The sequence below is a fragment of the Physeter macrocephalus genome, chromosome 2 (assembly GCF_002837175.3).
Source record: "Physeter macrocephalus isolate SW-GA chromosome 2, ASM283717v5, whole genome shotgun sequence".
In the NCBI taxonomy this organism is placed as follows: Eukaryota; Metazoa; Chordata; class Mammalia; order Artiodactyla; family Physeteridae; genus Physeter; species Physeter macrocephalus.
The window spans coordinates 42,237,540-42,258,078 of NC_041215.1; the positions used below are offsets into that span (position 1 = coordinate 42,237,540).

The 20,539-nt window shown below is 43.9% G+C and overlaps 1 protein-coding gene across 1 annotated transcript in view; it reads right to left on the bottom strand.

Annotated features, from left to right (window-relative positions):
• TMEM163 (transmembrane protein 163) overlaps nucleotides 1-20,157 on the bottom strand; it is a 287,547-nt gene extending 267,390 nt beyond the window's left edge. The window contains exons 1-2 of the mRNA XM_024122336.2: nucleotides 19,956-20,157; nucleotides 13,834-13,953 (exon numbers count right to left, since the gene is read on the bottom strand). Of these exons, the coding sequence (XP_023978104.1) occupies nucleotides 13,834-13,953; nucleotides 19,956-20,157 (322 nt within the window). The remainder of the gene's footprint in view (nucleotides 1-13,833; nucleotides 13,954-19,955) is intronic.
• Between the last annotated feature and the right edge of the window lie 382 nt (nucleotides 20,158-20,539).

Sequence of the window (20,539 nt, forward strand, 5' to 3'; positions counted from 1 at the left end):
CAGGATTGTAGTTCTTCTTGCTTCTGCTGTCTGTCCTCTGGTGGATGAGGCTATCTAAGAGGCTTGTGCAAGTTTCCTGATGGGAGGGACTGGTGGTGGGTAGAGCTGACTTGCTCTCTGATTTTTGTGTATTAAACTTCTATCCATCCACAGCAACTTTGCTGAAATTTCTCATTTCTTCTAACTGTGTCTGCAGACTCCCTTGTCTTTTCTATGTAGAGCAGACTATACTAACCTCGAGTAATGTTGGTTTCTTTTTTTCCTCCCTCTCCAATCAACATGTGTACTTTTATTTCTTTTCCTTGCCTTATTGCACTGGCTGGGACATCAAGAATAATGTTAAGGAGAAGGGATAATAGCAGCATCCTTATCTTCATTCTAGATTTTATGGAAATGCTTCAAATATTTACCACTTATAATTGTTGATATTTTAAGTTAGATACCCTTTATCAGGCTAAAACAATTCCCTTCTTTACTAAAAGTTTTTTTATCTTGCCTTGAATTCTATCAAATGCTTTTTGTATATCTACTGAGAGATGCTATGACTTTTCCTCTTAATTTATAAACATGGTGAATTACATAATAACTGTTCTAACTACACCATCCTTGCATTCCAAAATTAACACAATATGGTAATGACGGTTATTTACTGTTTTGTTATATAAACACAGAGAGGTTCAGCTTTCTAATATCTTATTTAAGATTTTCACATCTATATTCGTGAGTGATACTTATCTATAAATCCTTCTCTATCGTCTTTGGTTTTTGGTATCAAGCTAGTACTACTCTCAAAATGATATGGGAGGACTTCCCTGGCAGTGCATTGGTTAAGATTCCAATGCAGGGGGCCCGAGTTCAATCCCTGGTCGGGAAGCTACGATCCCACCCACTGCACGGTGCAGCCAAATAAATAAATAAATGTTTTAAAATGATATGGGAAGCTTTCCTTCTTTTTCAGTGAAACAGAACACATGAGAGTGGGATTATCTAATCCTTGAATATTCATAAAAACACCTGTAAATCCATGTTGGCCTAGATCAGAGTTTCTCAACCTTGGACTATTGATATTTTGGGCCAGATAATTCTTTGCCTGGTGGGGGACTGTCCTATGCATTGTGGGATGTTTAGTAGCATCCCTGGCCTCTGCCAGCCAGATGCCAGTAGCACTCCTAACCCCAGTTGTCACAACCAAATATGTCTCCTGACGTTGCAAAATGTCCCTTGGCAATGGAGGGGGCAGGGCATTAGGTGCAAAATCATACCTGGATGAGAACCAATGGCCTAGATTAACTTCTTTAATTTAAATCAGGCATACTTGGTCATTTTTTTCTTTGAGTCAATCATGACAGATTATGATTATAGGAAACCATGCATTTCACCTAAGCTTTCAAATTTATGGGCACAAATCTGTAAATAATAGTCTCGTTACCTAAATTTTTCTTTATTACTAATTATTATTCTTCATTTAACTTCTAAGTACTTTTCACTCATTCCTTTTCTGTTATGATCAGTCTTACTAGAGCTAAGACTATTTTATTAGTCTTAAACAGCTTTTAGTTTTATTGATTCTACTGTATCTTTTTCTCTTTCATTAATTTGTACTCTTAAATGTATTGCTTTTTTCCTTCCACCTATTTTGGATTTACTGGTTTTCCCTTTCTTAGTCTCTTGTTTTAGATAGTTTTGTTCATCAATTTTTAGTGTCTAATTTCCTTTAAGTTCTAAATATTTTTAAATATTTAATATCTCTCCCTTGAGATACTCAGAAAGCTGTTAATTTCCCACATATGTCATGATATACAGAAGTATTTTAACTATACTTGATTCCAAATGTTCATTGCACTGTGGCTAGAGAACACTGTAAAATATATTCTTAGTAATTGGATGAGACTCCCTTTGTGACTATGGAAGTGGTCACATTTTAAAATGTTCCATAACGTTAAACAGACTTGTTGGACGCATGGTTCTATATTGACCCATCGGGTCAGTGTTCTTTAAACTGAAAGTTACAACTCACTGGTGGCACACAAAATCCATTTGTTACGTTGTGACCAGTAATTTTTTGAAATGAAAGAGAAATGTTCAAGTGCACTTTTTTTTTCTAATTTTATAATCTCTGACATGAAGTCATTCACACATGGTCAGTATGATATAGTTCAATGACAGCATTTTTTAATTTTCCTACTAGCACAAAAAAATGCTTCATATTATAATTAAATGTGCTTAGATATGATAACATGTAGTATATATATAAAACATAAGTTCACATATACTAGGTGACATGCACCTTGTACTACAGATAGCATTCAAAAATGTTTGAAAACCACTTAATTCCATAATTCAAATATTCGATGTCTTCACTAGTTTTTTGTCTTTTCATTTGTCAACAAGTAAAAGAGGTACAATAAAGTCTACCACTATGATTATGATTTATCAGTCTCTACCTATAATTCCATCAATTTTGGTAGGGGCTTTGGAGCTTTGTTTGGTATACACAAATTCACAAGTGTTTTGTCTTCTGGGTGAACTGAACCTTTGTTTATATAGTAACACCCTTTATACCTAATAATGCATTTTGCCTTCAATCCTCTATTTTCTCTGATTAATACAGTAACAAAAACCTTTGTTCCTATTTGCCAGACATATTTTCTATCCCTATACATAAGCCATTCTGTGACCTTATGTTTTAAGTCTATCTCTTACTAACAGTATACAGCTAGATTTTTAAAATCCAAGCTATCTGACTTTTACCTAATGGATTTAATCCATTTATATTTTTTAAATTACTCAAATGTTTGGATTTGTTTCTACTTTTTGCCCTTTCTATGATTTTTCTGTGCCACTTTTTTTTCACTTTTCCTGCTGCCTACTAAATAAGGTAAGTTTTTAATACTTTTTCCCCTGTAATGGTTTGAAACTTATGTACTCCTCTCCTTCCATCAATTCCAAAACAGCCTCAGACACTTCTAAAAACACTGACTATTCTCTATTTCCTCTTTTTCTACTTTTGGAATCCTTATTCATTTATTTTAGATATTTTCCTAACTTCTATGTCTCTTAGAAAATATGAAAGAGAAGAATCACTTTGTGCTATATTCTGGGTAAGTTCCTCAGACTATATTTTGGTTCACTATTTCTCATTGGTTTCTGATTCACTTAGTATATTTTTCACTATAAATTGCTGTATTTGACACTTCCCAGGAAATATGGCAGGATGGTTCCTCACATTTCCTTTTGCTTCCTCTAAAAAACTCACTAAACTAAAAGTAGAGGTATTTAAAAAAAAAAAAAAAAAGACAACCCCATTAGAAAAAGAAAATGAAAGAGGCAGCAAAAAGTATTTTTAGATGCTAGAAAACATATGGGCAAGTAGTAATTGATTTAACAGACTCCAGAAAGCAAATTTCTAAGACAGCTGTGTGAAAGCAAAAAGGCAACCCAATTTACACTCAGGGCACTGAAGAAGAAAAAAAAAACAATTAGTGGCACAGGGTAACAAAGAGAAGACTGAAAACAGAATGACTGGTTTTAAGTCTAAAATCCACTCCTCCAGATTCCCTCCCCAACTCCTATCAGACACTAGAGGTTTATTCTCTGAAGAAGGTGCAACAGTCTTTTGTTGGAAGAACACCAGACTCAGCTAAAGGTGGGAAAATCAAACTGAACTCTTAACCAGCAGATCAAGTTAAGAATTCCAAATAGAATGCTGAGATCTCAACCTTCCTCCTCAACTTAGCTCGCAAAATTCAGGCAGTCAGGTGTCTACCCTCTAGGCAGATCAGAAAGCCCTTCTCTGGGCAACCTGGGAAGTCCAAGAGGAAAGATCAGGAAGTATTAAACTGGAATCCACCAAACAAAACAGTCCAACCCACAGGGAAGTCCATCTACATGTTCAGAACTCTAGTCAACTTTTATTATTTTTTTATTTTTTTTTTTAACATCTTGATTGGAGTATAATTGCTTTACAACGGTGTATTCTAGTCAGCTTTTAAACACAAACTCTTTTTGTCTTTTTTTTCCATGTTTTATCACAGGATATTGAATATAATTCCCTGTACTAGACAGTAGGTCCTTGTTGTTTATCCATTCTCTATATAATAGTTTGTATCTGCTAATCCCAAACTCCCAGTCCATCCCTCCCCCACACTCCCTCCCCACTGGCAACCACAAGTCTGTTCTCTACGTCTGTGAGTCTGTTTCTTTTTCGTATGTAAGTTCATTTGTGTCATATTTTAGATCCCACGTATAAGTGATATCATATGGTATTTGTCTTTCTCTGTTTGACTTACTTCACTTAGTATGATAATCTCTAGGTCTATCCATGTTGCTGCAAATGGCATTATTTCCTTCTTTTTATGGCTGAGTAGTATTCCATTGTGTATATATGCCACATCTTCTCTATCCATTCATCTGTTGATGGACATTTAGGTTGTTTCCATGTCTTGGCTACTGTAAATAGTGCTGCTATGAACATAGGCGTAAACACCCACTCTTTTTTTTTTTTTTAACACCCACTCTTAATACGAGCAGACTATCAAGGATCACCGCTCACAGGATTCCTCACATGAGCCATGAACCCAAGGCAAGCAGGGAAAAGAAGCACGTTGGAGGAAGACAACACCAGAACTGGAAAAAGATTTTTTTTAACTATCATTAATATTTGCTCAGAAAGATAAGAAAAGGTCTATGGAAAAGATCAACAAAACAAGAGTTGGATGATTTTTTAAAAGGCACACTCAGACAATTAAACGACAGTAGGAACGAAAAGCTCAATAGAAACGTAGGAGTATAAAGTAGAGGAAATTTCCCAGAATGTAGAGCAAAAGGACAGAAAAAGATAAATGGCAAATAAAAAAAAAAATAGAAAGGGCACACATTCTTGAAAAAGACCCTACTGCAGCAAGTCTCATACAAAGGATTATGATTTAGAAAGGTTTAGGACTTAAATAGTAACCCTAGAAATAAGAACTTCAAAACTCTTAAGCAACATTATTTCCTACCAAGAATTTTCTATTAAGGCATCAGTCAAGTGTCAGGATATATTAATGACATTTCAGGCTTGAAAGCTTCCCTTCCCTTGTGCCCCTTCCTAGGTAGAGGAGCTAAAAGAAGATAAGGGTGTCAATCAGAGAAGAGAAAAACGTGGTATCCAGGAAACAGGGAACTCAGCAGAGGAGAAAAATACAGGGAATGCCCAAATCCCTGGTGAAGGGTGATCCTAGGATGCAGCTGGGCACCTAATAGAAAGGGCAACCAAACAGATTAGAGGATGTCAAACGGCTCCAAGAGAGATTTCTTCAAGACAAAACTGACAGAATTATCAGTTCATCTGAAAATACTACAGAGAAGTTGAGGTTGGAAAAAAATGCTGAATTAGAGTTTAATAAGAAATAGATGCAGAGAAAAGTAAACATAGGACTAAACAAAACAGGTATTAAAACCAAGAGAAAATAAAAAATGGTGCAGGAAAGAAGTAATTGTTCTTCACCATATAGCTCAGTGAGCAAGATTTATGTAGTCATAATAATGCAAACCATAACTATTATGCAAGGATGGAAATTCAAGAAGTCAGCATGTTTGTGTGGGACCAGAAGGAGGGTAAAGAGTAAATTATCTTCTTCCATGGTGGGAAGTCAACAAATAATGCCTAAATGACAAAAATTCAAGAGCTGGCATTAGAAGCCTGTTATTTATACAGATATAAGTAAATGCAAGGGTCAACTAACTAGAGAGGCAAAGTGCTTGCCAGGGTGGGGACAAGGAGGAAATAGAGAGGAGAGAGAGTGGGGGACTGTTATAGTTCTTAAAGTTTTAAAAACTACATCCATGTTATGGCTTCCATAAAAACAATAAAGATATATATTTCTTTGGTTATTTTCCTTTTGGTCTTTTCGGTGTCTTTTCCTTTCATGTGTTTGATTCCTTTTTTATTGTCTACTCATTAAATATACTCATTTTACAGATTTTGTCAGGTAATTCTCCTCTCTGGAATTGGGAGTTCTAATCTTAGTCATGGTGGATCCTTTCTCAGGAGCTTCCTATTGTTGGATTATGAGCTCATCTTTGGTGGAGCGTCATCCATGGGATGCTGCTGGGACTTAGCTGAGGTTCTACACTTGCTTCTTTCAGGCACTCCAGGGATATTTCTGACCTAGAGCCACGTCTCTGTTAATATCTCAGCTTGAGGGTTCCTAGGCTACTCGGGCAGGATAAACTCCTAAAGCGGATGCCATGGTGTATCCCCTGGATCCTCCCTCAGGACCTGAGCATTCATTCCTCAAGCCACCAGGAATGAGGGCTGCTGACAGCTCACAGTTACATCCCTCTCCTGGAACCAACCTCTACTGAAGGAAGTTGCCTATCCCAAGGTTACACTTTTTCGTGGGGCAGCTCACACCAATGACTGCTCTAACAACCTTGCTTCAATTAGACAATTCTGAAGGGCCATTCCAGCTTCTAAGTCCCTGTGGGACAAGCCTCTGAGATAACGGCATCGAAGTTCAACTTCTCCCTCTGCCGAATCTTGATTCCCTTCCTCCCTTTCAGGTATTATTCCTTAGAGCCTCTCCCAGCCTCCACTCCCAAAACACCTCTTGCAGTAAATCTCAGAGTCTATTTCTTAGGAAATCAACCTATGAAAATTCCAAACACAAACTTGCATAAGGTCAGTCCCGTGGTTATAAATTCTAGTGGAACACTCCCCAGCCCTCATCAAGCTAAGCTGAGTCAGATAAGCTTCCTCATTGTCTTCCTAGGCTGGTGAGTGGGTTTATTCTGGTCCATCTTTTTATTGAAGGTAAAAGTCCTCTAGTCCCTACTATTTGCTCTGACATCTGCATAGTTCCCCTTCCCATTAGGCTGGAGCTCTTCAAGGGGACCAAGAGACTGTCAGACCAGAAAACCCCTTCTTGTCCAACCGGCTAAAAATATGCCTAGAAAGAGACTGAGAGGCAACAGGAAAAGCCCTCAGGAATTTCCCACAGGGCTCTGGCCCGTTTCCTAGCAGAGCCCAGGCACAAGCAAGGAGGGGCAAGGACCCGGCGAGCCTAATGAGATGAGTCCAGCCGGGGCTCCCTGCCCAGCTCCCCTGAGTCATTGCCACCGCTGTGTGACAAAGACACCCCCATGCCAATGCACCCTGGCCATGCTTTTAATTAAAGGCTGTGTGCAGAATGCAGGGAGAAGGAAGGCAGAACAAGCAAGCAGCTGCTAAGACCCCTCCTCCACTGTGGCTGGAAACAGCAGCTCATGGTAAGCGTGGAGACTCGGGAAGATGCGCTCTCCTAACAGCCACAAGCGAGTCCGGTCAAAAGAACCCTGGATCCTTCGGTCCAAGAGGAGGTAGAGGGAGAGGGGAGGGCAGGAGAGTGGAATGAGGGGGAGGGGGAGGGGGAGGGGAGGGGGAGAGAAGGGGCCTGCATGCCCCTTCCTCCTTCCCCACAAAGCTGAAGACGGCTTTCCCCCTTGTTTCCATTCACTTGAAAACGCTGCCGAGCCTTTTTCGGAGCTCTTTACCTACAAATGTACATCCTCAACCTGCTGCAGCCACGGTGGCCTCAGCAGGAAGATGTCAAAAATTACTCCAGTCCAACCAATATCTGAGCGCCAACTGTGTTAGAGGCTGAGAAAGGAGACTGGAGAAGACGGCGCCCTGCCTGTGAGGAGGGTGTATCAGTGCACAGAGCGACAATGATAGTGTGTCACGTTCCTGATTGCTGGGTGCCCACACGGCCATGGGCAAAAGGGGCATTTCAGACAGCCCGGAGGGTCAGGGAATGCTTCCTGGAAGAGAAGATCTTTCATCTCAGTTTTGGGGGATAAATACACTTTAGCAAGAAAACAAAGCCGGGGGTCAGGAACAAAGGGCATCTGAGGCCAAGGGCAGAGCAGGTGCATGGGTATGAGAGCGCAGGGTTGGACGCAGCATTTGGGGAACTACACGGAGTGCTTGTGGGCTGGCATGGCTGGGAGATGGGAGGAGCCGATCACAGCCAGGAAGGAGGGGCCAAGATCAGGAGGAGCCTCTAGGTAAGCAAAGGGGTGGGGCGAAAATACTACTCCGCATCCGTGAGGCATCACTGAGCCAGCATGGGGGAGGGGACCAGGCAGCAACCTGTGAGGACACGACCTCGAGGATATGAAGGAGGAACCCAGAGGCAGGGCGTGTTGTCAGGATGAGGCGCCCAAACTGCGTTTCAGCCTGTTCCTCTCTCCTGGTTTCCACCTCTCAGAATCAGCATCCCCGGTATCATTCGCCCGGCACGCTCCCGGGTAGCAAGTTATCCTACTCAGCACGCCCAGGATGCGGCTCACAAGCTTCCTGCCCACATCCTGTCCCCACCGTGTCACCCGGCTCAGCAGCCCAGGCAGGCCGTGGTGGGGAAGTTGTTCCGGAAAACTCTCCACCTCGAATTGACTTCACACTACACTAGGGAAACAGCAGCTTGGGAAGAGGCCGGGCTCTTTGAAAGACCAGCAAGAATAAGACGCCATATCTAACCTAAGTACCAACGGGAAGCGTGCACGGCACCACATCTGGGCTTCCCGTGCCCAGACAATGTCTAGAAGAAAATACAAGACACGGGCAACAAACATCGTCCGGGAGGAGCAGGGACAGAGAGAGAGGTTAGGATGGGAAAGAGACTGGCACCGTGTACCTTTGGGCTCATGAATTTTTATAATGTGCACATACTTCTTTTATCAATAGGAATAAAAAAGAACAGCAAACAACACGAAGGATCATTCTATGAACAGAATAGGACCCGAGTGTTGAAGTCTTTGGTTCAGGGAAACAGTTCGGGGGCTGAGTCTTAAGGACACAGGCAGGAGGCAAGGGCCTCACAGGAGGCATCATCCAATGGCAGTGGGGACACACAGGGGAAAACTGGGATGAAGAAAATACACCATGTGATGGGTAAAACTACTCTGGGGGATGAGTCCTGGTGGCTGGGGAGGCCCCTCTGAGGATTCAGCCACGTGGCGATCCATGGGAAGATGAGCTTTGCTGAAGGATGCCCACTCACATCCTGAGGAGATGTTGGGGTGTCTGAGAAAGTGGGGCAAGGGTCAGATCAGGACACACGTTTTAGGCCACTGTAAATTTTTTTTTGACCACGCCGCGGGTCATATGGGATCTTAGTTCCCCGACTGTCCTCCTGCACTGGAAGCAGAGTCTTAACCACTGGACCGCCAGGGAAGTCCCACCACTGTAACTATTTAGACGTTACTCTTAGGGCACCAGAAAGCCACTGGAGGATCTTCTGTCTTCTTTCCCACCTCACAAATGTGTCACTTGAGAGATACCTTAAAAAGTTCCCAGACATATTTTGCTGAGTTTATAGAAGAATCTGTAATTTCATTTCACTTATCTCTCAACTCTTGGCCTCACAAATTAAAAATAAAAAGAATAAGTACACTTATTCTACCATTTTTAAGGGTCAACAGTTTATATGAAAATCAGATATATTATTTTAAAACTCCCAAATATAAAATCACGCCTTTCAGAAAATTTTCTAATTCTTAAATCTACTGATTCACAAAATTTTTGAGTGAGCTTTTTCAGAGAAGATCTTGGTTTGGAGTACTTTTTTTTTTTAAAGTAGAACTGTGTATCTTAGGAAAAGTTTTCCCCTGAGAATGTTTCAAATATATCTTCATTTATCACAGAATATGTATTGAGTGCCTAAAAATTAACTTGCACTCATTCAAAGCTCAGAAGGAGTTAGAATGCATTTTCCTAAATCATTCTAACAAAGACATCAATGATGTCAAAACCCTGAATTTTGAAACAGAACTTCTGTTCTCTTTCTAGCCTCATTATTAAAACAGATTTTTTTTAAGGTTTGTTCATAACAGGATTGCCATTTTCCATGCTGCCTACCGATTATAAACAGAAGTAATTTTAAAGCCAAACTAGAGCTCTCTCTGAAATATTCAAGATGTATTACCATCTGGTTTTATATCAGCATTTGAGTAGGTCCAAAAAAATCACTACATTACCAAGTATTATCAAAAATAGTTCATTTCCCTCACTACATTACCAAGTATTATCAAAAATAGTTCATTTCCCTTTCAAAGCACATATTCCTCTCAAAATACTTCCAAGTCACAAACTTTGAAAATTCACCTAATTTTTCAAACTACACCAGACACACGAATGTCAACCCTAGTTACATATGTAAGTGATTTGTCACAGATCACTCAGTAATACTGACCAAAGCTAGTTTCATCTAATGGTCTTTTGGAAAGTATTAATTTGGGAAAACACAGCATGCCTGATTACTTGGAAGCATATAGGAAGTAAAGGGTAATAGTCTTTATTTGCAATGTACACACTATGTAAAAATACAAATCTTCCCAGCCCTGAGAAAAGGTGTCCCCCTAACTTATATATATCCAGCAGCCTCATTTCCAAACGCAAAAGAGACAACAGCCTTTCTCCAGAGGATGCTCAGCTAAAAATCAGCATCTACGAGTAAAGAGAAAATGGCAGGTGGGAGATAGAGATGGGTTTCTAACTGAACCTGCAGATACAGCTCCAAGACAGGGCCCTTAGCAAGAGAACGGCTGTCGGATTTTCCAGCTGTCTCGACAAGATTTCAATTGTTCATAAAATAAATGAGACCTAAGCCTGGTATCTAAACAAATGTTTAGATGAAATTTATTTCTAAGAAATCTCTTCCTTCCACCTAACTGAAAAAACACTTTTTAAAATTTCTCTCAGTTCATTCATTCAACAATCTTGAGTACTGATTCCACGTAAAGATGTTCATCCTGCCCCCAAAGAGTTTACCATCCAGTAGTGGCAAGAAGGCATGACAATAAACACAGTCTTCTACTCTTCACCATGATTATCACCCCCTGGCAACACACACACACACACGTGCAGACACACACTCTGAACACTTCTCTGCCATCTCAAAGCACTGCATTCTATAGCAATTCTCTTTAAAATGCTAACTGATTCAACTTGACCATTTCACAGGAGAAAACGGGGGTTTGCCAAGCCAGACCATATTCCATTTTATCCCATCTCTCTGTCAACCACTTCCTTGGAGAATAAGACTGGGGGCTCCTTCTGACACTTTTTTTTTTTTTTTTTTTTTTTTTTGCTGTACGCGGGTCTCTCACTGTTGTGGCCTCTCCCGTTGCGGAGCACAGGCTCCCGACGCGCAGGCTCAGCGGCCATGGCTCACGGGCCCAGCCGGTCCGCGGCATGTGGGATCTTCCCGGACCGGGGCACGAACCCGTGTCCCCTGCATCGGCAGGCGGACTCTCAACCACTGTGCCACCAGGGAAGCCCCTGACACTTTTTAAAAAATACTTTTACTGCACTTTCTGAAACATACCATTTTCCTTGAAATACTAATTCACACAACTTCAAAAGTCAGCTTATATTGCTTAATCTCTACTGATTTTCCCTCCCTTCAAAACTATGCAAAGGATTGAGCGAAGGCCTGTCAACATGTAAACGATGCCTTAAATTTTTTTTAATATTTCATATTACAAAATAAACTTAGGAAACTAAAAAGTAAAACCAGCAGCGCTAACAACACAGCCACAGGCCACCTCAAGGGTCTAAAATACGAAACACAGACAGGTGCACATACACGGAAGCTACTCTGCAGTTAAAGCGGGAAAAAATATAGTTTATCTTCTACATGTTTTAGTTTCACTGGACCAGAACAAGTTGAAAGGAACTTGGGAACAAACTGAATGTACCATAGAAAGCAACAAAGATCATATCATGTATATGTCAATGCCAACATTTTATAGGCAAGAACTTACAGGAGTTTAATAGTTTGCTTGCCATAAAAAAGTGGTAAGATCGTTCTGAAAAGAAACAGAATGCTTCTCACAAAGCAATATTCGAATTCCATATGCATCATGCAACAGTCTTTTCCTATTATAAGAAATGGAACAAAGTTTTTATGATAACCCAACTGATCAGGCATAATACGGGAAGCCAAAATTTCCTCCTAATTTGTTCTTATTCTGAGATTAAAGACATCAAATGTAGGATTCTTCCAAAGGAAAGACTTGCTCAGTATTTCTTCATTCAGGTCCTCATTCAAACACCCACATTATAGAGTCGTTAACATCTCTATCAGGCACACAGCCGCGCATCTGAGTAACTATTATTCTGTTCATAAATCACCTCTCCCTTCCTGGCATTCCTCTTTCTTTCCATATGTAAATTATGGTGTCTGATTCGGACCCCTCCACCAGCCACCGCGACCAAATTATCCTGCAGGGACATCAATCGGGCTCCAGGGACATCAATCGGGCTCGTTATTCTTGTTTCAGCATTTAAAAAAAAAAAAAAAAAAAAAGGAGGAGGAGGAGCTATTTTCAGGAATCAGAATTCCTTTTTTTTTTTAACATCTTTATTGGAGTGTAATTGCTTTACAATGTTGTGTTAGTTTCTGCTGTAAAACAAAGTGAATCAGCTATACATATACATATATCCCCATATATCCTCCCTCTTGCATCTCCCTCCCACCCTCCCCTATCCCACCCCTCTGGGTGGTCACAAAGCACCGAGCTGATCTAGCTGATCTCCCTGTACTATGCGGCTGCTTCCCACTAGCTATCTATTTCACCTTTGGTAGTGTATATATGTCAATGCCACTCTCTCACTTCGTCCCAGCTTACCCTTCCCAGAATTCTTCTTGATCAGATTTCTGGCTCACTGGTAAATGTTTCTACCCTGAAATGCATTACCCTTGGCTGCTAAATGTGTGGCTTTAAAAAAACAAAAAACAAAACAAAACAAAAAGCCAAGACATGGTACAGTGTTTCCAATATAAATTGCTTCCAGGAATATATGCTGAGTTTTGCAGGGAGCACTTGGTCAAATTCTAATATTCCCTCTTGGGAGCCAACACCAACTTCCAGCAGCAGCTCTAACTGTGCAGAATGGAATTTCAAACACACACAGGGCAGCATCTTCCGGTGGACACAGCCCTTTCTTCTCCTACTCTGTGGGGTGTCACATGAGACACCTCATACGATACTCATCACTTAGAATATAGATCTTTCTGTTAAAGTCATAAATTAATCACGAAATGCACAAAATACATTCTTTTCCCTAACATTAAAGAAAATAAATAAATAACACTGTGGTTTCCAGCAAGGTTGAGCTGAAGCTGAATGTCACTGCTTAAGCTTGTGAATCACTGCACGATTAATAAGAATAAACACCACACACACATCTCTATAGGCTGCAAATGTTAGCAGAGAAAACGTATGTCATGGGGCTTCCTAACACGGAAACAGGATAATCCATGGGCAGAAAGTGCTCAGTTGTCTTAGTTCTTCTTGATTATAATAAATATTTTTGTTTCCGTGGCCACTGAAAACTTGAGAGAGGAACCTCCCATTCTCCTTTCATTAAAATGTACGGATGATTTTATTCTAAACCTTACGCAGAAATAATCGGGGGAAAGATTGTACTCATCTGGTGGCATGAAGCTCAAAATACGAATCTCAAGAATGTACATTTGTCACATGTCAGCCCAGGCTGAAGGCATCCACCAAGAGAATATTTTCACTATTCAGCTGGCAGCCAGAATCTACTGCCACGAACCCGCATACTGTTGAGAGCCAAATCTCCCAGTCCCGTTCTCTATTTCTTCGTCTTAACCACCTCTCGCCTCTGCAGAGGAGAGAAGCCATTTTGCTAATTTATAAGCAACCTGACTATGCAACCATTGAAAAAAATTTACTCATCAATGATAGTCAGCTAAAAGCAAAAGCACATCCCATAGGAGTCAGAGAATAAAACAGGCAACACCGGCACATACATCGATCAGCAAGACTCCGGATACTCACTAAAGGCAGCCACCGCCAGGGCCAGTGTGACAATAATGGAGAACCAGGAGACCCACAACGCCTTCTTTCTGTAGTTCTGGGCTTCGTGGGGTTTTAGCCGAGTGCTGCTTTCTAGTAAGCCTGACAAAAACAAGGAGAAAAGGAAGTTAGGCATTTCCTTATTAAGAAACCCACAGCTAGAGCTATTCTTTCTTAGCCAAGGATTGCAAACTGACGGCCCGCAGGCCAAGATGTGGGGTTTTTCAATTGAAATACAGTTGATTTACAACATTGTGTTAGTTTCAGGTGTACAGCAAAGTGATTCAGTTATCCTAGAGGTGTTTTAACATTTAAGGGAGTCGCATGGAAATCAAGCTTTCTGGCCTCTCTTGAAAGATCTCGGGCTCTGACAATATCTGGCTCATGTTCCCAAGGGTAATGGCAGCTGTCTTCTTTCTAAAGTACCGTACCTACCACCCCCTGACCTGACATATGACCCCAGCCATCGCCCTGCCCCTGTGGCTCACTGGCTCACATAGGTACTGCTCCTTCTAACGAGACTTTTTCATTAGAAAAATAGCACAAGTAGCCCACATCTGGTTGGGCATTTGGCATTGATTTACATTGCTCCATCAGCATGGCCCTAACTGGCGGACCGGGTTTTGGAGTTGTGGAATACAAATGCCTCCATGCCTCTCCTCAACAGTTAACAGAAGGAGAACCATTTCTCTTTAACCACAACCAACAGCCACGTTTTCTTCCTCCTCTTTCTGCTCTATAGTATCTATTCCTTTGTACCAGTCAAATGTCAAAAAATGCTCACAATATTGCAGCGGGGTAAACCTGCTAAAACTGGAGGTCGCTTCCCAGATGGGTCACGGGTAAGAAAGGTTTGATTCGTCTCCTATGCTTTCAACATTGAGAGTCAACAGCTACAGAAATTCAGGACGACTCTGAGGCAATGCCCAAGCTTCAGCAGCCATGGGTTGAAGACTAAAACATCTTCAGCACGATCTTGATTTACATTTTTTCTTCTCCTTTGTAAAGAGATCATATACGGCATCTCTTAGTTGCATGAAGAAACAAACTCTCAGCCCGGCATTCTACATAAACAGGACAACATCTCAGGCCACACAACCCATAATATACCTTTCAGAGGTGGAGCAGCCTCATCACAACAGCTCCAAATGATGAAGAAATTGGTAGTCAGAGCTTAAGCACCCACCTGTAAAATAAGGCACAGTGCGCAACAAATCACACCTAAGCACTGTGGAAAAGGCATCTTCCTGTTAGACTGACTGGGTACCACGTTAAGCCTCTGGTTGCCAAAAACTGCATCCTGTTCAAAAATTATAACAAGGACCCTGTTAAAACTTCCCAATTCCATTAACTACCCAGATTCAAGCACCCTGAAGAGGGTCTAAATAAACAGGAAATGTGGAGAAGCCTGCTTACTGAGTCCAGTGTACAGCCACAGATTTTTTTTAATTAATTTAATTTATTTTATGTTTTATTTTATTTTTGGCTGCCTGGGTCTTCGTTGCTGCGCGTGGGCTTTCTCTAGTTGTGGTGAGCGGGGGCTACTCTTCGTTGCGCTGCGCAGGCTTCTCATTGCCGTGGCTTCTCTTGTTGTGGAGCATGGGCTCTAGGCATACGGGCTTCAGTAGTTATGGCACGTGGGCTCAGTAGTTGTGGCTCACAGGCTCTAGAGCGCAGGCTCCGTAGTTGTGGCGCACGGGCTTAGTTGCTCCACGGCATGTGGGATCTTCCCGGACCAGGGCTCGAACCTGTGTCCCCTGCATTGGCAGGCAGATTCTCAACCACTGTGCCACCAGGGAAGGCCCTACAGATTTTTTAATCATTGAAACCTGTAGACTTATTTACAACCAAAAGGTAGATGAATTTGCAAAAGGTAGGTAATAAACTCCATCTCCATCACCTCACTGTAAAAATCTCCCCAGACCTTCCTTTAAAAATGCACTTAGACAGAAAAAAGACAGACCTCTCTTATCAAATTGTGCCCTGGGTACAAGTGATTTCAAACAGTCCCTTTGTCTGCTTCCTTAGCTGCTGAAAAAACACAATTTTCAACTGTGATCACCCTTGACTCCAGTGAAAGCCACAACCTAGAATAAGCAGGTCCCAGTGACTCTCGATAATTTATTTCCCTTTGCCCAAATGATATGGAAATCTTTCTTTCATCCTGGCCAATTGATTTTCAAGAGAAGTGAAGCTGTAACATTTAAGTACTGACTCAAATAAGTAGTTCATTTACGGGGTACTTTGACAGCAACCATCTTGAGAGGTTATCCACTGGGGGTAAAAACGAGGTTTCTTCTAGAAGTAGATTTAATTTTCTAAGAGAAACAACAAGGATCTGGGTTTTCAATTCCAACACGTGACATTTATTTTCCCTACCAAAGCCAGCTGTTTCCAACAATATGACTGGAGCTGACCGCCCAGACCAATCATGTGCCTCACCCCAGAGTGGGCCAGCACTCCCCTTGGAGGGAGTCTGGGATGCCAGCTCACCTGGGCTGCACTGCCCTGCTAAGGTGGCAGTTGAATCCTCTGATCAGCAGGACTGGTAGTTCTTCCCCAGATCTGATCCTGTATGTGCTTGCCCATGAGATGCTTCAAACTTTAAACATTGGAGTAAATTGGAAGACTATCCAAGAAGGGAAGAACTTTCCCATTTCTATCCAACCTTCTGTTTCCTGCTAGTTTTCCTTTCTAAAAATAGAGCCAATACCAAGAATGGAAAACTTCCCACTCCTCAAAGGAAGTGGGGTATAATGACCTATGAGGACCCAGCTCATAAATGAATGGTCCGCACACAGGTGCCCCTACCTCTGCCCCGTGTTAGCTGCAGGCACACGCGCAAGCCACAGAGATGTGCTGAGAACTCCGGAAGCTGTGTGTCAAAGGTAGAAGAAAAGCAGCACAGCCTACAGAAGCCAAGGCAGGCCTCACATTTGCACACAGGGCTGGATCCTTCCTACCCGTAGTTGGCCTCCACATTCAAATGTTTAATCTCACTTGAATTTCACCTATTTGTAATTTGGGCCTGGCAATAGTAAGCCTAAGGGTTGTATTAATGAAGGACTGATACCTTATTTGGGGTGGAGGAGATGCAAATATATGCAGGGAGATTGAAGCCATCAGTCATTTCCATGCTAGTATGAATTAGTTCCAATTGCTTTCTCCTAAGAGTTAGTCCCGCTTGGATTCTCTGAAGGAAGAGGTATATTCATTAGATGGGAAGGTAGTAGGAAATGCTGAAGCATGTAACACTCTAGGGCCCTAAGGCTTGGGGCAGAATGATGGGAAAACACCTGTTGGGAGAAGAGTGGGTATTAAAAGGTAGGGCATGGAAATGCATAAGACAAACTTGGCCTATGTTTTGTTTTAGTCCCTAAAGGTCTTGGACCACAAAGCTCTTGCTCCCTGAACTACAAGGCTCAGTAACTGCAGTGTCATTTGGCTGACCATATGAGCTCATTAGGGTTCTGGGAACCAGCCCACATCACTTCTAAGGAAAAAATACCTCTCAAGTCTCCAAACACTAGATTTTTACAAAGCAAGCCTTTGATCAAAGTTAAATGGAGCCTGTCATAGGGTCCTGATAGCTCAGTAGGAATTCAGGGCAAGAGAGAAGGCCAAGTATAGGTACAAATCCAGGTGCCCACCCACCACAAACACACATACCCATTGGTAGGTATTTAGGCCTCGAAGAAAGCAAGCCAGGTATGATGCAGAGATACACATCAGGCAACTGCTGAGGCCTCCTCCTCCCCAAATCCTCTCATCATTAGGAAAAAGGTAGCAGCAATGGAACAGTTCCCAAGGGATACAAAAAAATCGATATTGGAAAGATGCAGCCCCGTTAAGAAAAAATAACACAAACACAAAATATTATAAGAAACCTCCCTAGGTAAGCTTCTGATGTATTTAATACAAATGACTCATTCAGCATTAACTCTTTGCTGCCAGGAATGGGTCAAACAGAAGAATGTCACACTGACTTTCAGCTTTCAATGCCACATGGCGCTGGGTTCTTTGGGGGACAGGGTTCATCTTAACAGAGAGGCAGTGTGTGACATGCAGCGCTTTCACACAGTGACAGTTTATGAACAGTGAATGCTTTCATGCTATAACATAATGGAAAATGAAATTCAGTTGACCAGTGAAAAATAACCTTAAGAATAAATTCAGAAGGGCTTTTTACACTTGAGCAGGAGCTACAAAATGACACTAAGTATTAACTGGCCATAGCACTTTTTTCCCTCCTATCATTTTGTGAGGTGGGGAGAAATAGGCCAGCTTTTACAGACGGCCTGCAATGCTACAAAAATAAGCCCAGCCCAGAGTTCGATCTTTCTTCAATGCAAAAATTTTAAATCCTACAACATTACTTATAGTGGGAAAGGTAATTAACACGACCTACACTAAAAATAACAGGTTTTGCTGGGTGCTTGTGATGTCACCCATCATCAGCTCGAAAATGATAATCGAGTTAGGTGAGAACAGGAGGAGAAACTGCAACATAGGCGCGGAACTCGTTGCACCTGGAGGGGCTCCAGTTCTCACCCGAGCATCCCTGCCGATTCTCTGGGAATTGCCGTTTGCATGTTTCACATGCTACAGTTTAAAATTTCTAAGACGAGAGAGATCGTGCATCCGAACACTAAACCGGAATAAAAATGTACAGGAGATACTAAGAATAGGACAGAAACCTGCGAAGACTGAAATATACAAATCCGCCGCAGCCAACAAAATAAGGCTTCCAAGAACAGGGGGTGGAAGTGGCGACGAGCCGGCTCCCCCTGAAGGGCCGGCTGTCAGAATCCCGTTTCGGCCACTAACCGGGTTTAGGAAAGCCACTGAGTCTTTTTGAGGGGGCCGATTTGGATTTCGATTCAGCAAGAAGCAGAGAAGGTATAGACGTGGCTACAAAGAGGGCTCCCTCTGAGCCAAAAGGAAACGAGAGAGGGAGAAAAAGGGGAATGTAGGGAGACACGGGAATGAATAGGGTAGTCTCTCCCATTTCTTATGGGCAACTCAAAGGGGGCATGGCATCAGCTGTCGGTCGGAGGGTCGGGTTTGGCCTCCCCGGAAAGGGACGGGCTTCCCGGCCAGTGTCTTGGGAAGGATTCTGAAGGGCTAGGGATGGGAGCTCTGGGAACCATCAGGTTCCAGTGGCATCCATCCAGGATTGGTGGCCCAAATCCAAGTGTCCCAGGCCTCTCCACCCAGCGGCAGACAGCGGGGCAGTGACCCACGGTAAACTGGGTCCCCTGTAAATGAGAGTCGGGAGTCACCCGACTCCCGTTCGCCGGGGCGGTCGCCGAGGGACTCCTCGAGGCTAAATCCGCAGAGGGAAGTTCTCCCGGGGAGCCGGCGGGGGCCGCAGGGGGCTCGGGAAGGAGGATGCACCGAGCTCAGGACCCTCCCAACTGAGCGGGACCCGCAGTCCCCGGGAGCGCTCGGCTCCGAAAGCAAAGGAAGAAAAAAAAAAAATCACACACACACACACACACACACACACACACAAACACACACACACACACACACACACACACACACCCACAAACAAAAACCTGCATATAAACATTTCCATGTCTTTATGTAAACTGATAAATGCTATTCTATTGCTCTTACCCTTATGCACTTTCCCAGCTCTGTCATATTTCTGCCTTGAAATTTTGCCTGCTTGGATTTGTGATTACTACTGCTTATTTTATATTTGCCACTGCATAATCAGCCATCATTTAATGCTGCAATCCAAAGCCTGTTGTCTGGCAGCTTTCTTCCAATGTAACTGCACTTCACACACGCCTCCCGCAAACTTTTCCAGTGGGCGCCGGAGGGACCAGGGCTGGCCGCGGGCCCCGGCGGGGTCGCCCAGGAGGCAGCACGGTTCGCGGGTTCCGGCGAAGGCTCGGCGGCCCCGGCGGCGCCGGCCGAGGGAGGTGGGGCTGCCGCCCTCTGCTCTCCGCGCCTTCGCGGGAAGTCCCGGCTCCGCGCCCGGCCCCACCCGCCAGAGGGGAGAGGCGGGCCCGGAGCAGAGGCTCCTCAACGCGCCCGCCTGGCGGGAGGAAAGGGCCGGGCCGGGGAAAGGGGCCGGGGGGGCGCGCGCTCACCTCGATCCTCCAGCCCGTCGCTGAACTGGCCGCTCTCGCTGATCCGCAGCTGCCGCTCCTCCTCGGGCTGCGGCGGCTCGCGCGCGGGGGAGCTCAGCGGGCCCGGGCCGGGGGCGGCGGCCAAGGGCGCGTGGACCCGGGGCGGTGGCGGGACGGCGGGGCCCGGGGGGCTGCGGCGCTCGCTGCCCGCGGCCGGCTCCATGGCGCGGGGCGGCGACGACTAGCGCGTTGGGGACTCGAGTCAGAAGTGCGAGGCGCAGCGGCTGGGAACAGGCGGAGGGACGCACCGACCGCGCGGAGAGGGAGGGCGGGCGCCGCGGAGTGGAGGTGCGGCGGCGGCGGGGGGCGGGGGGTGCGGGCGCGGCGCGGCGCGGCTCGCGTGGCGGGTGGCAGAGCCTGCAGCCCAGTAGTCGGCGCCGCGCTCCGCCCCCGGGGGCAGGTGCGTGCGGCAGGGACCCGCCCCGAGGCACGGGCGCCGGAGTCGTCGCTCCGAGGCCGGTGGGAAGGGAAGGATGCGGCCGGGCCTGATACCCGGAGGCTCGGCGGTGTGGGAGGACGACTGCGAGAGCCGTGACTTAGCAGGC